This window comes from Martes martes (genome assembly GCF_963455335.1).
Source record: "Martes martes genome assembly, chromosome: 13".
NCBI classification, from domain to species: domain Eukaryota; kingdom Metazoa; phylum Chordata; class Mammalia; order Carnivora; family Mustelidae; genus Martes; species Martes martes.
Window position 1 is genome coordinate 77,334,786 of NC_137901.1, and position 19,549 is coordinate 77,354,334.

At 44.2% G+C, this 19,549-nt stretch overlaps 1 protein-coding gene across 3 annotated transcripts; it reads right to left on the bottom strand.

The window, feature by feature from the left end:
• Positions 1-1,389: 1,389 nt before the first annotated feature.
• On the bottom strand, positions 1,390-13,001 carry SIRT4 (sirtuin 4). 3 transcript variants are annotated; one of them, XM_080821669.1, is made up of 5 exons: positions 12,962-13,001; positions 10,487-10,984; positions 7,034-7,328; positions 6,726-6,936; positions 1,390-4,191 (listed from the first exon to the last, which is right to left on the bottom strand). In XM_080821669.1, the coding sequence occupies exons 2-4, from the start codon at positions 10,981-10,983 to the stop codon at positions 6,784-6,786; spliced, it is 945 nt and encodes a 314-aa protein (XP_080677795.1). In that variant the 5' UTR covers position 10,984; positions 12,962-13,001; the 3' UTR covers positions 1,390-4,191; positions 6,726-6,783. The 3 variants fall into 3 exon arrangements, with proteins under 3 accessions (XP_080677795.1, XP_080677794.1, XP_080677796.1); XM_080821668.1 differs by lacking the exon at positions 12,962-13,001 and adding an exon at positions 12,225-12,881; XM_080821670.1 differs by lacking the exons at positions 1,390-4,191; positions 12,962-13,001 and adding an exon at positions 12,225-12,360 and having other exon boundaries at positions 6,845-7,328.
• Positions 13,002-19,549: the final 6,548 nt, after the last annotated feature.

Sequence of the window (19,549 nt, forward strand, 5' to 3'; positions counted from 1 at the left end):
GCCACCCAGCCTCTCCCCTTTAACAGTCTTTCAATGAGCATCTGCTGGGTGCTTATTAAAGGAAATGGAATATGGGAAACCCTAGTACGGTGGCAGAGATTAAAATGAATAAACTGAATTGTGACTATTCTGAAGTAGCGATTACATCCCAGCAGCCACAGCGTCTTCACAGTGCTTAGCACATCGCACACGCTCATTAAATAATTGTTCAACGAAGGTACATCTTGGCGCCAAGGTTTGCGGCAGTCGAGGAAAAACCACATGGCTATATTTACCTTTTCAGATCACGTGATCCCGAGCCCAACCCCGGCATTTCCTGGCCCGCAGGGATTTCAGAGTAGGAAATGTGATTGGGTATCTTTTGGACACGTGGTACCCGGTTCCTCCTCCCCCCCCCCCCCCCTTTAAACTGGGGAAAAGCGGCCCAGCCCCCGACCCACCTCCGCACCGCCCAGGGTCTGACCCCGCCCCCTCGCGCGGCGGCCCGAGCTGGCGCAGGCGCAGGCGCAGTGGTTGGTAAAGGTTGCTCCAGCCCGCGTCAGGGTGAGGTGGCGGCGACGGCTCCTTGCGCCGCTTCCTGGGTCCTCGGTGCGCTGTTCTCCATGGTCAGAACCCGGCTGGAAGGAAAGAGTGGGCGGGCCGAGTGTGAGAAAAGAGCGAGCTCACGTGGGTATGACGTTGGGGTCCACCTTCCTGCGGTGCGCGTGCCTGTCTGGGTGTGTCGGCCCCACACGCGCCCCTTCGTCCCCAGCCCCATAACGGTTTCTGGTGGGGAGCTGCTCCAGGGCTCCCATCCCGGAAAGGGACGAGGGGGCCGGGAAGCTAGGGTGCGGGGAGCCAAACTGGCGCGAGGAGAGAGGCGAGTGGCTCTTGGGCGAGCCATGGGCTTCTGCGCCCCAAGTCCCCATTTTCGAAGAGGGGAAACAGAAGGTGAAGGGATTTGCAGCTCTGACCTCCGGTTGGAATGCTCCCCCAATTCCCGCCTGGTGCTTGCCTGTTCATCGCTCAGGACCTAGTTGGGGTCACCTCAAGAAGTTTCTTGAGTCTTGCCCTTCTTCCCTCCCAAAGTGCAGTTGCGCAGTTATTTCACCGGGTCACCTCACCGGGCTTCTATAGATCATTAAAGAAAGGGAGTTCAGAACTGGATGGACTGGCTTTGGTTACTGGCCGGGTCACCCCAGGTGACCTTGGGCTAGTCACATAAAATCTCCAAGCTTCAGGATCTTCATCTTTCAAAAGAAATAATAGTGTGCAGATCATAGGGTTGTGGGAATTAGGTGAGCCAACGCCTTGTAAAATGCTTCCGACAGTGCTTGTTCTATAGTAAATGTTCCATAAATACTATTTTCCCAAGGAGAAGGAGAGGCAAGGATACTCTTTATTTTCTTTAGAAAGGCTTTATTCTATCAGGTAAGACTTGGCTTTTGTAATCTTCTGAAAAAAGACGACAGGTACACAAAAAGGAATGTAGCTCTGGAAAAGACCCATGCGAGTCTAGTTGAAGTATTTAGTAGAGGACAAAGTTTTAGCCAAGTGGTCATGGCTGATATTTGCTTACTGTGTGCCAGGCACTGTGCTAGGAGTTTCAGATGCATCCCTGTCTTTCTTAATCTTCCTAACAACCCAGTGAGGTAGCTACTGGTATCCTCATCCAAAGAGATTGAAGATTAATCACTTGCCCAAATTCACATAACTAGTGAGTAGCAAGACAGGGATGGAAATCCAGGTCTGTCTATATCCTAAGAGTTTCAATTTCGTGTTATATTCCTTTTCTAATAGAGGAAACACACACACACTCTCTCTCTCTCCTTTCTTGGACGAGATTAACCCCCCCCCTTCACAAAGTGGAATTTATCTGTTTTGTGACATGAAGATTAAATAAAAAATCTGGATCTGAGCACCATCTGGAATCCCAAGAAGGATAATATATCTGGAATTAACTATTTCAATTAACTGATAACTGTTATACCCCATTCCTAGGAGCAGGGTAACCAGTTCATCCTGGTTTTAGCACTGAAAATCCTGCAACCCAGGAAACCCCCTCAGTACTGGGCAATCTAGGACAGTTAGTGCCCTACCTAGGAGTATTGAATTTCCTATTGGTCCTTAATGGATCCTCAGGAAAAGTTTGGCATTCACTGACTGAAGACTGACCCTTACGCGTGGCCAAGCATTTCTTACTGGGTTAACTCATCGAGTGAAGTGATAATGTGTTGTGAAATACTTTGCATAATATATGCCCAGTGGGATATAGTGTGCTCAATAAATGTTATTATTTAAGGGAGAGCTAAAAGATAACTTATGACAGTATAAAAGAAGGAATATAAGTTAGTGGGAAATTGGTTTTGAGTGTTATGTACTTGTTTGCCTTTGTGACTTCTACTTACTAAAACTGTGATAGCAGAGCAGAGCCATAAAAGCAGTTGAGGAAGGTCATGCCCAAAGCTACATGCAGCTAGAAGGCTGTAACCGGGGCAGTGACAAACTGATAGCACCCACTAGTCAGTTTGTTATTCCAACAGAGGACACTTACAGTAGGTTAGGAACTGCCATGCTGGTAAAAAGCAAAAGATGTAAAGTGAGGAGACGTGAGATCTTTGCAGAGTTTGTCTTGGGACAAATTTTGGGGGAGGAATTCCACCTCAGGAGGAACTATGAACAAAATGAACATTCCTAAGGTCCTGAAGACTTGGTTTCATGAATCATGCGAGCATTAGGTGATAGAGCCTGCCTCCCTCTCTGGCAACCTAACCTGCTCTCCAGGGCCTGCTACAGCTTAATCATTCCTGGTCTCCTTGGCCAGTTGTACTGCTGGCTTCTAATTCAGGCTTCTTTCTAAGCATAAGCCTCAGACAAATAGGAAGCAGTTGTTCAAAAAGAAAAGAACTGGGAGGAAAGTCTTGGATTCTAGTCCTGGCTCTGAAACTATGTTGCATGGCCTTCAGTAAGTCTGGATCTTAGTTTCCTCCAAAATAAAATGAGGGGGATGCATTTAATTTGCTCTCATTCTCTCTCATCTCATGCATGAATCTGTGACATTCTGTGGTAGAGAGTAAGGATGGGGAAATAGTACATTTTCTGTGAGCCACTTGAAGCCAAGAGATTGTATCTTTGTAGCCTTAGTACCTTAATATAGTATCGGTAACTGATATAGTAACCCCTGATGAAATTTGTGGATGAGAATAGCTTGAGATCCAAAAGACCCAGATCTGAATACAATTACTGGTACTGACTTTTGGTAACTGAGCAAATCTGATTCAAAGCACCTTAGGATCCTCTGCAAAAAAGCTGAAATGAGATTTACAACAACCGTACACCTCTTCAGAATTAACGGCTATGGGAAAACATACAGTTGTGCAGATGAAAAGAACTCTGTTGGTTTCAAGATCCTGGATTATCCCTGTTAACTAAAATTTACTTTCTAGGCAGGTGCAGGATGAACATGTATTCCTTGCCCTAATTTTAGACAGAAGACTAGCTAGAAAAGGCTGTGACTCTTTCATCCGCTTTACTTTTTGATGAGATTGTGCTGAAAGCTTTAGCCTGGTACAGGCTTGCTGCCTTACTTGGCAGAAACAAATCAGTTTAAGAGCCCACATGTTTCCTCTCTATAGACCAGGTTCAAGGCAAATGTCTCATTCTGGCAGCTGAAATCCAGCAGAAATCCTCAGAGAACTGTGTCATAAAGCCCATTCTCTTTTAGCTGATTAAAAAAATATAAACCTACAGCCCACATACCCAGTGTACTATTAAAAATAGGATTCCTTTATTCCTTCGTTCATAAAAAATTCACTCATACCATTACTCATCTTAAAAAATATATATAAAAATGTTTCAGTTAGAGACACTTAACCATTTGTAATTATAAATGAAGTCATTTTCTTCTCCCCTCACCCCCCACCTTAGTGAGATTCCTGGGTTAGCACTCCAGAGACTGTTCTGGCCTACATTATTTCCCAAGCTGTTTCTTCCGCCTGGTGAGATAAAAAGCAAGTGAAGGCAGTTCTCCCTATCCAGAGCAGCCACTGCTTTGAAAAAGTCTTTCTTCAGGGTCAAATCTCATCAGTCACACTCAAACCTGCCCAGTTCAGAGAGGGGCTGGAGAAAGATGTCAGTTTGCTGCCCTCTACAGGCTGCATCCAGTGAGCTTTGATTAGGTAGAGGAAGAAGGGAGGAATCCTTACCACGGATCTGAAAAGAAAGGAAAGAAGTTAATGCTGAATAAGCCAAGAGTGGATGGGGGTAATGGTTGTGAACACCAGCCTACCATTCAAAAAAAACACAGCATCTGGGGCGTGTAAAGATGGCCAGCACATCTAGTTAAGTGAAAACAGGATATGATAAAACATGAACAACCTTGATTCAATTTTTGTAAAAAAGATTTAGTTATACCAGAATGTTAAACTTTGCTTATCTTGGTGATGGCATAATGGGTAATTTGTATTATATTCTTTTTACTTAATTGTATCATTTTTTAAAAAGATTTTATTTAGGGGCGCCTGGGTGGCTCAGTGGGTTAAGCCTCTGCCTTCAGCTCAGGTCATGATCCCAGGGTCCTGGGATCGAGCCCCAAATAGGGCTCTCTGCTCAGCAGGAAGCCTGCTTCCTCCTCTCTCTCTGCCTGCCTCTCTGCCTACTTGTAATCTCTATCAAATAAATAAATAAAATCTTTAAAAAAAAAAAGATTTTATTTATTAGAGAGAGAGAGAGCACAGCAGGGGGAGTGGCAGACAGAGGGAGAAATAGGCTCCCCGCTGAGAAAGGAGCCCAATGCAGGACTCAAGTCCCAGGACCCTAAGACCACAACCCGAGCTAAAGGCAGCCACTTAACCAACCGAGCCACCCAGGCATCCCTTATCTGTATCATCTTGATGTTCTACAATAAATATGTAGTATTCTGGTAATAAGAACCTAGTTTAGGGGCACCTGGATGGCTCAGTGGGTTAAGCCTCCACCTTCAGCTCAGGTCATGATTCAGGGTCCTAGGATCAAGCCCCGCATTGGGCTCTCTGCTCAGCAGGGAGCCTGCTTCCCACCCCACACCACCCCCCCCCGCCTGCCTCTCTGCCTACTTGTGATTTCTGTCTCTGTGAAATAAATAGATAAAATCTTAAAAAAAAAAAAAAAAGAAGAAGAACCTAGTTTTAAAAAATGTATTAAAAAGCTGGCAGGTGGGGGGGTACACCTGGGTGGCTCAGATGGCTAAGCATCTGCCTTCAGTTCAGGTCACAATCTCCAGGTCCTGGGATTGAGCCCCACATCTGGCTCCCAGCTTAGCAGGGAGTCTGCTTCTCCCTCTCCCTCTGCCTCTCCGCCTGCTTGTGCTCTCTCCCGCCCTTTCAAATGAATAAATAAAATCTTTAAAAAAGGGGGGGGGGGCGCCTGGGTGGTTCAGTGGGTTAAAGCCTCTGCCTTCGGCTCAGGTCATGATCCCAGGGTCCTGGGATCGAGCCCCACATCGGGCTGTCTGCTCGGTGGGGACCCTGCTTCCCTTCCTCTCTTTCTACCTGCCTCTCTGCCTACTTGTGATCTCTGTCTGTCAAATAAATAAAGTAAAAATCTTAAAAAAAAAAAAAAAGTGTGTGTTGGGGCGCCTGGGTGGTTCAGTCGGTTGAGCCTCCAGCTATTGATCTGGGCTCAGGTCTTGATCTCAGGCTTGTGGGTTCAAGCCCCATACTGAGCTCCACTCTGGGGTTGGAGGCTACTACTTTAAAAAGTTTGTGCGCCAAGGGGGCTTTTTTGGGGCTAGTAATGTTCTGTTCCTTGATCTAGATGCTATATGTCTTCATCAAGCTGTCTACTTATAATACATGCTCTTCTCTGTATGTATAGCATACTTCAGTTAAAATAGTTTTTGAAAAGTGCTTATACAGGAACTCTCATTCATTGGTGGGAACACAAATGGGGCAGCCAGTTTGGAAGGTAGTTTGGCGGTTGCATACAAAACTAAACATACTTTTATCATACGATTCAGCAATCTTGCTTCTTGGTATTTACCCGAATGAGTTGAAAACTTATGCCCAGCAACTTAATTCATAATTGTCAAACACTTGGAAACAACCAAGATGTCAGTAGGTGAATGATAAATACTGTGTGAGTGCCCAGGGCAAAGGGCCATGTTGGACTCTGTACTTTCTGCTCAACTTGGCCATAAACCTCAAACTACTCCAAAAATTAAAGTCTTCTTTTTCCTTTTAAAGATTTTATTTATTTGTGGGGCGCCTGGGTGGCTCAGTGGGTTAAGCCTCTGCCTTCGGCTCAGGTCATGATCTCAGGGTCCTGGGATCGAGCCCCACATCGGGCTCTCTGCTCGGCAGGGAGCCTGCTTCCTCCTCTCTCTCTGCCTGCCTCTCTGCCTACTTGTAATCTCTGTGTGACTTGTGATCTCTGTCTGTGAAATAAATAAATAAAATCTTTAAAAAAAAAAAAAAAAGAATAGCCATACATTAAGAAGCCTAGAACTTCCAGGGCGCCTGGGTGGCTCAGTGGGTTAAGCTTCTGCCTTCAGCTTGGGTCATGATCTCAGGGTCCTGGGATCGGGTTCTCTGCTCAGTGGGGAGCCTGCTTCCCCCTCTCTCTGCCTGCCTCTCTGCCTACTTGTGATCTCTGTCTGTCAAATGAATAAATAAAATCTTAAAAAAAAAAAAAAGCCTAGAACTTTCTGTATTTTGTTAGTGCTCTCAGTTGAATGGGAACTGGAAACTGTTATCTAAGAAAGCATTTACCTTTAATAGCAGGATTACAGTGAAAGTCTGTTTCTGGCTCAGGGGCATCAGGCTGTGGTTAGTGTGGGTCTATCAAAGGCAGCAACTCTCCACAAGGAGAATCCAGTTTCAGACATGCCAAGTCGTCCGACCGTGTGGGCCCAATGTTAAGTATTGCGATTGGAAGCTGCTTCTCTCGGGCAGTGAGGATAAACCTGTAGCCAGAGTACACCTTACAACAAGAAGACACAGGTGAGAGAACTCTCGATGCAGGAAGAAATAAACCAAATAGGAAGCCTCTCCGGAGGTCTCCATCCCAAGTCAGATACCTGCAAGGACGATCCCACCACCAAGAGGGAGTCGGCTTCTTTTACACGCCTGCGCACAAAGTCAACCTTGTCAGGGTTCACTGTGTCCCCAAAGAAAACGACGTCTGGTTTCAGGGGGCCTCCACATCGAGCGCAGGACGGGACCTGAAAGCTCTGCACCTGCTCCTCTGTGAGAAAGACGTCGCCATCAGGAGCCAGGCCATGGGCCTCAGCACTCCAGGTGGGGTTCAGGGCTTCAAAACGCTCCTGCAGCGCTCCACGGGGAATCTTTTCGCCACAGTCCAAGCAAAGGACCCTGAAACCAAAGAAACTGACTCAATGGTTGGTTCCGAGGAGGCAGGAAGCTGCCAAAGACGTCTCATCTCCAGCCATTTTTAACTCCTCCAACAGTGCTTGCCATTCCCAACAGGGAATCTTTCCCCCGTGTTAGGAATACCTTCTCGTGACCTCTAAGTACCACCATTTCTCACTTTCCTTCTACTGCCAACCCATAGAACAAGGAGTGTACATCTGTCTTCCTTACTCAGACTCCTTGCTTACCCTGTCAACTCATTTTATATCCTTAGCACAACTACAGATGACTTCCTTAGTGCCCACACCCATGCTTTTCCCTCCCCTCGCTCCCCTCGCTCTCCTCCTCTGGGGCAATGGTTGCTGTCTATCACTGTCTCTTTAAAACACTCTTCCCCTTGATGTCTTTACCCAGTGTCTTCTGTTTCTCCTTTTTTCTTTTTTTAGATTTTTTTTTTAAGATTTTATTTAGATGTTATTGACAGAGAGATCACAAGCAGGCAGAGAGGCAGGCAGAGAAAGAGGGGAAGCAGGCTCCCTGCAGAGCAGAGAGCCTGATGCGGGGCTCGATCCCAGGACCCTGAGATCATGACCGGAGCCGAAGGCAGAGGCCCACTGAGCCACCCAGGTGCCCCTTCTCTTTCTCCTATTACCTCTCTAATCATGAGCTCCATGAGAGTGAGAACTTTGAGTCCTTTGACCACTGTGCTATGCCCACCACCAGAACGGTGCCTACAGACAGTGGGCATTCCCTTAATAGCTGCTAAAAGAAAAAACAAAAGGCAGTTTAGTTGGTTTCTTCTCTACTCCTCGATCTTCCAGCCAGTTTTCTTCTACCTTCTCCACCCTCGGGACTCTCCATTTTCACTGCCACGATGCCTCTGTGCTGCTGGTCCTCTCCCATACATGACTCCACTCCTGGCCACTCTCCCAAACTTCCAAGTCATCTTGACTGTCCTGTCCAGCTTACCTCTGTCTTCACCCGCCCCTCCCCAACTTCTCCAACACTGAACTTTCTCCAGTTACTTGGGCGGGAACCCTTGGAAAAACTTGTTACTCATTTTTCTCCTTTTTATCTAGTCAGCCTTCAGATTATGTTGATTATTTTACTTAAAAGGCCCCCTATGAGGGCCACCTGGCTGGCTCAGTTGGTGAAGCATGTGACTCTTGGTCTCAGGGTTCTGAGTTCGAGCCCCACCTTGGGTACAGAGATTATGTAAAAAAATAAAATCTTAAAAAAAAAAAAAGGTGCCTGGGTGGCACAGTCAGTTTAGCATCTGACTCTTGGTTTCAGCTCAGGTCATGATCTCAGGGTTGTGATATCAATCACCATGTTGGGCTCCATGCTCAGTGGGAAGTCTGCTTGAGATTTTCTCTCCCTCTCCCGCCCCCAACTCGTGTGCACACACACACACTCCCTCAAATAAATAAATCTTTAAAAAACAACTGAAGGCCCCCAACGAAATGACAAGAAGTCTTGGATTTGTTTTAAAACATTTTAAGAGGGGCGCCTGGGTGGCTCAGTGGGTTAAAGCCTCTGCTTTCGGCTTAGGTCATGATCCCAGCGTCCTGGGATTGAGCCCCGCATGGGGCTCTCTGCTCAGTGGGGAGCCTGCTTCCCTTCCTCTCTCTCTGCCTGCCTCTCTGCCTATTTGTAATCTGTCTGCAAAAAAAAGCCCAAAAAAACAAAAAACATTAAGAGACAAGGAGAGAGGGGGTAAAGTAGACATGATAAAATCTTTATATCTGAGTGATGGTACATGGGAATTCATTATGCTACTTTCCTTTTAGGGACATTTGAAATTTTTATCATGCAAAGAAAGTTTTAATGGACCCATGGCCATCATTAGCTCTGGAATTCCCCTGATACCACCTGGGTCTAGGTCCTTTGGGCTGACCTCCCTGAGTCATTCTTTCTAATTCTGTGTGGCTTTCCTCAAATGCTATTTTTATCATATGGCTTTCTTGCTCAGAAACCACTAATATTCCCCTTTGGTCTCTCACGACAGACCCAAATTGCACTGCACTATTTTCAGACGCACCCATGATTTGAGTCTAGCCTTCCCAGACAATCTGATTTCATAGTAACTCTCCACATAGGCCAAGCAAGACTCCTCTGGGCTCTGCAAGTTCTCTTCATTTAGAAAGCCCTCTCCCTCCTTTTGCCTAGTCAGAACTGAGCTAGGCTTAAGCCCCATCTTTCCCATAAAAGCTTGACCAGTTACTCCAAGCTTTCCTAAATCTGTTTCTCTGAACTTGCAAAACATGCCTATCAAGGACCACATAATTTAACAATTGTGTGGAGTTGTTTGTTAAACATGTTATTTTTGGATCCTTCCCCCTGCCCCAAAAAGATCACAAACTTCTCGTATATAAAGTAGACCATGTTTTATACGTTGGCTTTGACTCCTCCCTACCACCAAGTAGCACACAACATGTTGTAGGCACCCAATAAATATTTTATGATTGGCAGGATCTCTGGGGCTTAAAACTAAAGAAATGGTTTCCAATTAGCTTCAAGTTATTGCCAGGGCTACATGTCTTCCTTCCATCAGTATTTATTGGGTTCTGACTATATGCCAGGCTGTACTGTGTTCTATGTGTCTAGGCACCAGAGATCTACTGGCTTATAGCCTATGCTGTTGGCACTTTGCTCATAGTCCTCGCAAGACACCCTATAGGCCACTTGCACACAGTTCCCTTGTAAGCAACTTTCTGCATCTCTCTTAGGGTGTTCACTGGCCAAGGAAGCCTCCTCCAGAGTTGAAGAGTCAGTGTTAGGGACTTAATTCCCCTAAACTGACCCTCAACCAATGAGGGATGGGACATGATGGACAAATGCCCCAGCTTCCTTGACTTTCAGTGAGACAATTCTGAAGCATGCTCTTGACAGAGGGCTCCTCAAAGGATTGAGCCTCAGCTCCCCAAAGCAGCAACCCATTCCTTAATTTACCCTTTTCTTGGCTTTTCTTCCCTACCCTGTTTCATTTCCCCACTGAGTTTGTTCCTCTGTGAGTTTGCTGGGATTGACTCCAAAATAAACAGTTTGCTCCAAATCCTTTTCTCAAAGCCTAATGAAAACCACAGTGATCAAGATAGCCAAGGTCTCTGCTCTTACGAAGCACACATTGCTGCATTCAAACTATTTGGAACTTCCTGCACCTGTGCATGCATCCGTGGAGTTCTGTCAGGCGCTGACTCCCTGCTTTCGTGTGCAAGGCATCCACATTTTGGGTCACCAACCAGTACAGCTTTCCAAGTCTCTCCCAATTGCTCAAAGCCCAATGTGCAGGGTTAGGCTGGAGGGAGGAGAATCGAGGCCAGCCTACAAAGTTTCTTGCCCAGTACCGCTGGCGGATTGGAGCACTCCGTAGAAAATCCATGTGCTGAATGGGTTTCTTGTCAGTGCGGGCGTAGAGTCCCACCTTTTCTGACCTGTAGTCTGGGATCCCCGACTCGGTGGAGATTCCTGCCCCGGTCATCACTAGGAGTCTCTTGGAAAGAGTGATGAAGCGCTGTAACTCTTTGACCTTCTCAGGGTCCAGAGGAGGACTTGGTGGCACAAATAACCCAACGGATCCATGTGAGTACTGCCGGCTGACGTTCACCATCCAGCGGCTTTTTGCTGCCCTGAAAGTCAACCCAAAACTCATCCTCATTCTAGAGAGAAAAAAACCTGATGTGAGAAACCAGGTTCTAAAAAGAAAAGCAACCAAAAAACCCAAAACAAACAAACAAAAACAACTACAAAAACTGAGGCAACCATCAACCAATGAATGAATAAACAAAATGGGGCATATCTATTCAATGAAATGTTATTTACCTATAAGCATGAAGTTCTTTTTTTTTTTTTAAAGATTTTATTTATTTATTTATTTATTTGACAGGGAGAGAGCGAGCACAAGCAGGGGGAGCAGTGGGCAGAGGGAGAGGGAGAAGCAGGCTCCGTGATGTGCACGGAGCCCAAAACGGGACTCGATTCCAGGTTCCTGGGATCATGATCTGGGCCAAAGGCCGAGGCTTAACTGACTGAACCACCCAGGCACCCCACACATGAAGTTCTGATATAAGTTACAACATGGATAAACATTAAAAACATTATGCTAAGTGAAGAAGTCAGCCAAAAAGGACAAATACTGTACGATTCCATTTATATAACTTGTCCAAAATACACAAATATATAGAGACAGTAAGTAAGTAAGTAAATTCCAGGGACTGGAAGGAAGAATGTATCAGAACCTTAGTGTTTCAGGGCACCTGGGTGGCTCAGTGGGTTAAAGCCTCTGCCTTCAGCTCAGGTCACAATCCCAGGGTCCTGGGGATCGAACCCCACATCCAAGCTCTCTGCTCAGCAGGGAACCTGCTCCCCCTGCCCCCCTCCCAGGTCTCTGCCTGCCTCTCTGCCTACTTGTGATCTCTGTCAAATAAATAAATAAATAAATAAAGTGGTTTAGAAATAAATTTCTTATAAGGGGTTCCTTAGTGCCTCAGTTAAGCATCTGCCTTTGGCTCAGATCATGATCCCAGCGTCCTGGAATGGAGCTGTGGGTTGGACTCCCTGCTTAGCAGTGGAATCCGTTTCTCCCTCTACCTCTGCCCCTGCTCATGTGCTCTCTCTCTCTGTGTTACTAACCGTCTTTGTCAAGTAAATAAAAATCTTTTTTAAAAAATTTCTTATAAATTTCAAAATATTAATGGCCTACTCCTGATATATTTTTTAAATCCCTTAATAGCTCATTGTTATTCCATCTAGACTTCTAAAGACATCTTCATTGGAGTACTACCTTTATAATTTTAGTTACTGCCATCCCTTGGGAGACCGTGTGTTCCATAAACCTACTTCCCATTTGATAAATGATAAGTATTTCTTCATAAACTAAAGAGCACATTTCAGGGGTACCTGGGTGGCTCAGTCGTAGGGCGTCTGCCTTCCACTCCAGTCATGATTTCAGGGTCATGGGATCAAGCCCCACATCGTACTCCCTGCTCAGCAGGAAGCCTGCTTTCCCTCTCCCACTCCCCCTGCTGTGTTCCTCCTCTCGCTGTCCCTCTATCTTATTGTTAAAAAAATAATAATAATAATAACAAAGAGTGCATCTAAATTCTAGTTTGCTAGGTGTTGAAGTCGTTGCTCAGACATTTCAGACTTATGCTTTTTATGGCTTTTTATTTATTAATGTAACTAAGTACATGCACATCTTTTATTCCATCTCTCCCATATTCTACTAGTTTCCCTCAATCGCAAACACCGCTAGTGGGACACAGCAGAATAGTGAGGCCTGGCAGGACATACTACCCCAACTTTCTAGCTGTAAAAACAAGGTTTGAACATACTACTTAACATAATGCAGAAATTCTCTAGTGATCGCACCCCGTATGTAGACATTATCTTATGCCTGGCTTTTCAGATCTAGGTTCAGGACCCTGATTTCTGTAGACATTCCACAGCAACACGTGAACGGCTAAACAAATCTGGTCTGGATTCCTGAGACCAAAGGGCTGGGGAAACCCCTCTGAAAACACGCTCTATTAGAACCACAGCTCCCTGCCAGGTTCCACCAAAGGTCAAAGAGTTAATACAGTACTCCTTACAGCAAACCTTACAAGAAACCCGAAGCTCACACAGAACACACTCACCTTTCACAGCTCAAACGACACTTTACGACTGACCATGCAACTGACTGGCTACTTTTGCATTTGGGGAAATGTAGTTCATGAAGCGGAAACGCTGCATAAAAACTACAAGTCCCACAATCCTCTGGGCTTCACAGTGAAGGGGCCCAGATTGTCTCGTAGCGCCACCTGTCTACGTTTCAGGGTCAGAGGTTTTGAACCTTGGTTGGAGATGGGACTGCTGTCTTCTAAACTAACACAGTGTCCCTTTGAGAGAAATGGTTCGAGTTTCCACACCGGAGTGCTGAGTGCAAAATACATCCAAACAGCACTAAGTTAGGAATTCATTCTTAAGATAGAAGCTTTACGGGCGCCTGGGTGGCTCAGTCCTTAAGTGTCTGCCTTTGGCTCGGGTCATGATCCCAGGTCCTGGAATCCAGCCCCGCATGGGGCTCCCTGCTTAGCCGGAAGCCTGCTTCTCCCTCTCCCACTCTCCCTGCTTGTGTTCCCTCTCTTGCTGTCTCATTCTCGCTCTCAAATAAATAAATAAATAAAATCTTTTAAAAAATAGAAACTTTAACAATGGATCTAGACTAGACTCATACTCAACTTCAGTGATTACGATCCTTTGCACTCACCATGAAGAAATCAAGTTTTCACCTTGCAGCAGTTTGTGAACAAATATCTGAAAAACTGATGTTTTTGGAGTTTATATGAACAACTAACTCCACACATAATATACAGGAAATACTGTGTTTGCCCACTTGGCTTCTCCTATTTTATTTCTCCTTCTTTGTTTTTATTAAATTAACCAACACAATGCCTAGATCTCACTTACAGATATTATGATTTAATTGGTCTGGGGAGATGCCTGGGCATCAATCAGTTTACAAAGTTCCCAGTTGTTTCTAATATGTAACCAAAGAGAACCTTTTTTCTCTAGCCTCACCTAAATAAGTTATCAATTTGTGTTGAGAACATAATCAAAGGCCAGCTAACCTGGACCTTGAAGATCACCTAAGGTACAACTTCACCCATTTTAAGATAAACTGAAGCCCAGAAGAGTATTCTAGAAGTTGGAGTCAAAGTTTGACTCCTGATCCTTTCACTGAATGTGTGGAGGTAAATATTGGTAAAGTCATCCAGGTTAGTGTTTGAGGGTAGGACCTCCGGCAATAGCTCAAGATAGGTCACCCTGCTGGGATAATCACCTGACATGACAGCCTTTTGTGCCCTAGTTAACCTGACCACACTGGCTGAAAGAAAGGCCCAAAATATAGACTGGAAATTTTTACTAAGTAAAAAAAAATGTAATCAGCAACATTCTCTGCATTTATGGGTATTTGACCAAAACCTATTGAAATGGCAAAACACTGACATTCCCCCAGCCACATTTTATTATGAAAAATTTCCAACCCATATTGTTTTCTCAGTTTGCCAAATAGAATGAGCATCATTTATTGCGAGACTGCCTGATACAGGGCTATTGTGCTTTTAGGCCCCAAATAATCTCATGTTCCAGGGAGAAATTAGCTGACTTTTCAATTTTTCTTAGTGCTGGAAAGTCATCCATGGAGAATGAAGTCACCCAAGGCAGCTGGTGAAATACACAATTTCACCACACCAGGAATTTAATGACTAAGTCTTTGATTGGATCAAAGTAAAATAATCTAAAATTAATCAAGTTGCTAATCTCCCCCCTCCCTGCTAATTTTTCTTACCCTATGGGAAAAAAATTAACTACACATAGGCATCAAACAGGACTTTTAAAAATGTCATTTTTGCATCTAGGTGATGACTGTGTTCACTGAAACAACATTCTGAACATTTCATGTTTGAATTTTTTTTTTTAAGATTTTATTTTTAGAGGTGGTTAAGCACCCAACACTTGATCTCAGCTCAGTTTCTTGATCTCAGGGTTGTAAGTTCAAGCCCTGTGTTGGGCTCCATGCTGGGCTTGGTGCCTACTTAAAAAAAAAAAAAAAAAAAAAGATTTAATTTTTAAGTGACCTCTACACCCAAAGTGGGGCTCAAACTTAAAACCCCAAGGGCACCTGGGTGGCTCAGTGGGTTAAGCCTCTGCTTTCGGCTCAGGTCATGGTCTCAGGAGTCCTGGGATCGAGGCCCCCTTCTCTCTCTGCCTGCCTCTCTGCTACTTGTGACCTCTCTGTCAAATATATAAATAAAATCTTTTTTTTAAAAAAAAGCATTAAAAAAAAAAAACTTAAAACCCCAAGATCAAGAGTCTCATGCTCTAGTGACTGGGCCCACCAGGAACCTCATATGTTTGAAAAAAAAATTTTTTTTAAGGTTTTATTTATTTATTTGACAGGCAGAGATCACAAGTAGGCAGAAAGAGAGAGAGGTGGAAGCAGACTCCCTGCTGAGCAGAGAGCCCAACGCAGGACTTGATCCCAGAACCCTGGGACCATTACCTGAAATGAAGGCAGAGGCTTTAACCCACTGAGCCACCCAGGCACCCCTGAAATTTTTTATAATAAAATGTTGGGTGGCACCTGGGTGGCTCAGTCAGTTAAGCATCTGCCTTCTGCTGGGGTCATGATCTCAGGGTCCTAAGTCTTTGTGTCAGGCTCTCTGCTCAGTGGGGAGTCTGCTTCTCCCTCTCCCTCTGCCCCTCCCCTCCTCCTGCTCTCAATCTTTCTCACAAAGAAATAACATTTTTGTAAATAAATAAAAATTTTAAAAATACAATAAAATGTTAGGGAAAACGTCACTTTTTTGGAGACTGCTTTTTACATATTAATGGGTAGCAGAAAGTAAAAGTATGTTGGAGAATATAGTTCAGGGAAGAAAGAAGTTCAGATACACGTTTCTGACTGCTTTCCACTTGCCAAGGAAAACAGGCAGTGGAAGCGAAAATTACTTCAAACTTTGTAAACTGTGAACATTTCTATGAAAATAGCTTTCTTCAGCCTCTTCTCTCTGAATTAAGGTGTCCAACAAAAAACCTTTTGGCATTAGGGATGCCTTAGTGGCTCAGTGGGTTAAGCCACTGCCTTCAGCTCAGGTCATGATCCTAGAGTCCTGTAATCGAGTCCCGCATCGGGCTCCTTGCTCAGCGGGGAGCCTGCTTCTCTCTCTGCCTCTGCCTGCCACTCTACCTGCTTGTGCATGCACTTCCTCTCTCTGACAAATAAATAAATAAATAAAACCCCACAAAACACCTTTTGGTAATAAAAAAGAATTAACTCCCCCAAAATTACCTTATGACCCAGAATTTCCACTTCCAACTATACACAGAAAAGAGTTGAAAACAAGGACTCAAACAGATACTAGTATGCCTCTGTTTGTAGGAGGATTATTCACAATGCCAAAAAGTGGAAACAATGCAGATTCATAGAACAATAGATGGGTAATAAAATTTCAAACAATGGAATACTAATCAGACGTAAAGAGGAATGAAATTCTGATATATACTACAACATGGATAGACCTTAAAACATTATCCTATGAAATAAGCCAGACAGGCGTCTGTCTGGCTCCGTGGGAAGAACATGCAACTTTTAATCTATGGTGGTGAGTTCAAACCCCACGTTGGGTGTAGAGATTACTTAAGTAAACTTAAAAAAAGTAAGTAAACTTAAAAAGTAAACTTAAGTAAGTTAACTTAAAAAAAAAGTAAACTTAAAAAAAAAAAATAAAAAAAAAAAATAAAAAAAAAAAAGTAAACTTAAAAAAAAAAAATAGCCAGGGGCACCTGTGTTGCTCAGTTGGTTAAGTGTCTGCCTTCGGCTCAGGTCATGATCTGGGATGGAGCCCCACATGGGGCTCTCTACTCAGCTAGGAGCCTGCTTTTCCCTCTCCCTCGCCCCCCTCCCCAGCCCCTGTCTTGTGCTCTCTCGTGGGTGCTCTCTCTCTCAAATAAATAAATAAGTAAATTCTTAAAAAAAAAAAAAAAAAAGCCAGACACAAAAAAATAAAATATTGTATGATTCTGCTTATATGAAATACAAATTTGTAGAGACAGAAAGTAGAATAGAACTTGCCAGGAGCTGAGAGAGGAAGGAATGGGTTGCAAATAAACATACTTAATGCTACTGAACTGTATACTTAAAAATGGTTAAAATGGTGAATTTTATGTTATATGTAGTTTCTTCCAATTTATGAAAAAAACTATTTTGGAGATGTTAGTACACGGTGAATCGGTAGTCAAGTGAACACACGCTGACACAGCCCATTTTTCATCGGCCCCAATTCACTCTATGAATGAAGCTATTAGCATGTTCCCTCCCATAATGCTTTGCTTCAGTCTCCGTCAAAACTTAGTTACGTGAAATCAAGAAATAAAATCCCCAGAAATAGCTTATGCATCTTCGAGAGATCGTTATACGGTTATATAATTTTCAATCAAATAATAATTGATGGTTTTTCTATGAGACTCAAACTCGCATTTTTGTAATAGGAACCTTGCCTATTGGGGGTAATGATTAGGGGGCGTAGCTCTTTAGCTTTGCGCAGTGGCAGTATCGTAGCCAATGAGGTTTATCCGAGGCGCGATTATTGCTAATTGAAAACTTTTCCCAATACCCCGCCGTGACGACTTGAAATATAGTCGGCATTGGCAATTTTTGACAGTCTCTACGGAGACTGATTTGCTTCGGTTTAATAGCAGCGTTTTATTTTTTGGTAGTTTTATTGGCTTTGTTAGAATATGTTCTTGGGCGTTAGTTGTGAGCTGTGTTATGCAGTTATTATTATTAGTGTTTGACGAACAATTAAATGTGTAATAAGTCTGGTATCAACATGTATTGTTGTTTTTGCTAATATTTTTATTTTTGTCCTGGTAACGTTCGAGATTGCACAAATATCTCCTGAGGCCTTTGCCCACTTGCTCCTCTGGACCTCCGCCTGCAGTCACTCGCCTTTCTTTTTTTGGTTCACTCGTCTTCCCAGCTTTGAAAACCGCCGCTCAGGTTTTCTAACTCAAAATTCAGGTCTAACCTGGTCATCTCTCTGATGTCATGAGGATTTGCATAAGATTACCCAGCATCCCCTGCGAATGCACTTCCAAATCCAAAATCTGAATGTTCGACCCGAGATGATCCAACAACCACAAGCCTCCCGCGCAGACGGACCTTAACTATAACTGCTGGAAGCCGAACGCATCAGATCCACGAACTCGCTGGCAGTAACTCACCCTCACTGTGAAGATAGTTGTCATCCGTGGGGGAGCAGGGTGCATGTAGTAGTTTTCCAGCTTTGCGCAGTGGCAGTATCGTAGCCAATGAGGTTTATCCGAGGCGCGATTATTGCTAATTGAAAACTTTTCCCAATACCCCGCCATGACGACTTGAAATATAGTCGGCATTGGCAATTTTTGACAGTCTCTACGGAGACTGAAAATATTTGTTTTCAAAAAGAAGTGCAGAACTCACCGTATTCTCGTAGCCGCTAGTATTCCGGGTTAGTTAGCATAGGAGTTAGAGTTTGGAAGGAATGTTTGTTGCAAGCAAAAGGAAATTTAAGTTTGATTTAAGTTTGCTTTATTTATGGGCTCCCTTCTGAAAATCGGAGACTTGTAAAAATAGGAAGAAATGTGCAATTTTCTCATCCAAAAAAGCTTTTTTTTTAAAGCCTTATTTATTTGACAGAGATCACAAGTAGGCAGAGAGAAAGGGGCGTGCAGGCTCCTTGCTGAGCAGAGAGCCCGCTGTGGGGCTCGATCCCAGGATTCTGAGATCATGACCCGAGCCGAAGGCAGAAATTTAACCCACTGAGCCACCCAGGTGCTCCTCACCCAAATACTTTTTAAGGTAGGCCAACGGAAGGTAGAGCTGTGTTTGGAACCAAGTGCCCTCACATCTAGGGGTGTACTGGATTCCACGACACCGGCTACCTCTAGTCTTGTCCTATGTTAGGAAGGCCAGGGGCGTCCCCGGACAGAAGCCTTCGGGAGTCCTACCTTGGCGGATGGCAGATCCAGCTGGACATGGGTGGGCCACCGTGACCCATCAAACACTTCACTGGTCTGTAAACAAAAGGATGTGCGGCCCGGGGGAAAACCACCCCCGCGGTAAATTAGACCCAATCCCTGCTTTAGGGAGCTCACAGTCTTGAGACCACAAGTAAGCAAACGAACAGATAAACTCGGAAATTACAGATGATTCCAGTGCTATGAAGAATAGAAGCAGGGAGATGTGATGGAACCATCCAGAAGACCAGCCAAGTTCCGACAGCAGCCACTGAGCACTTACTGTGTACCAGATTACACAAAAAGTACCTAATATGCTTCATTTAGTTCTCACAGAAACCACTCTCCAGTTCCTTTTTTTTTTTTTTTTACAAACAGCTCTATTGAGTCATAATTGACATTCAATAAACCACACATATTCAAAGCACACAATTTTATAAGTTTTGAGACATGTACACCCATGACACCATTACTGCCGTCCAGATAGTGAACACATTCATCACTGCCCCCAAATTTCTGGTGTTCCTTTTTAATCCATCCCCACCTCCCATCTCTTCCCACTCCCTTGTGTCACTATAATTTACATTTTCCAGAGTTCTACATAAATGGAATCATAGGGTATGTAATTTTTTGAGATCGACTTTTTCACCAAACATAATGTTCTTGAGGTCCATCCGGGT

Bases quoted from the DNA above. Each gene is read 5' to 3' on its own strand.
- SIRT4 (XM_080821668.1), bottom strand. From the start codon at position 12,268: ATGACTGGAGTGGAAGGCAGACGCCCTACGACTGAGCCACCCAG. The intron at 10,985-12,224 runs GTACCCCTGAAA...TTTTCTCTCTAG, and splicing joins CCTACGACTGAGCCACCCAG to AATGAGGATGAGTTTTGGGT. The intron at 7,329-10,486 runs GTGCAGGAAGTT...CTTTGGTTTCAG, and splicing joins CTCCACGGATGCATGCACAG to GGTCCTTTGCTTGGACTGTG.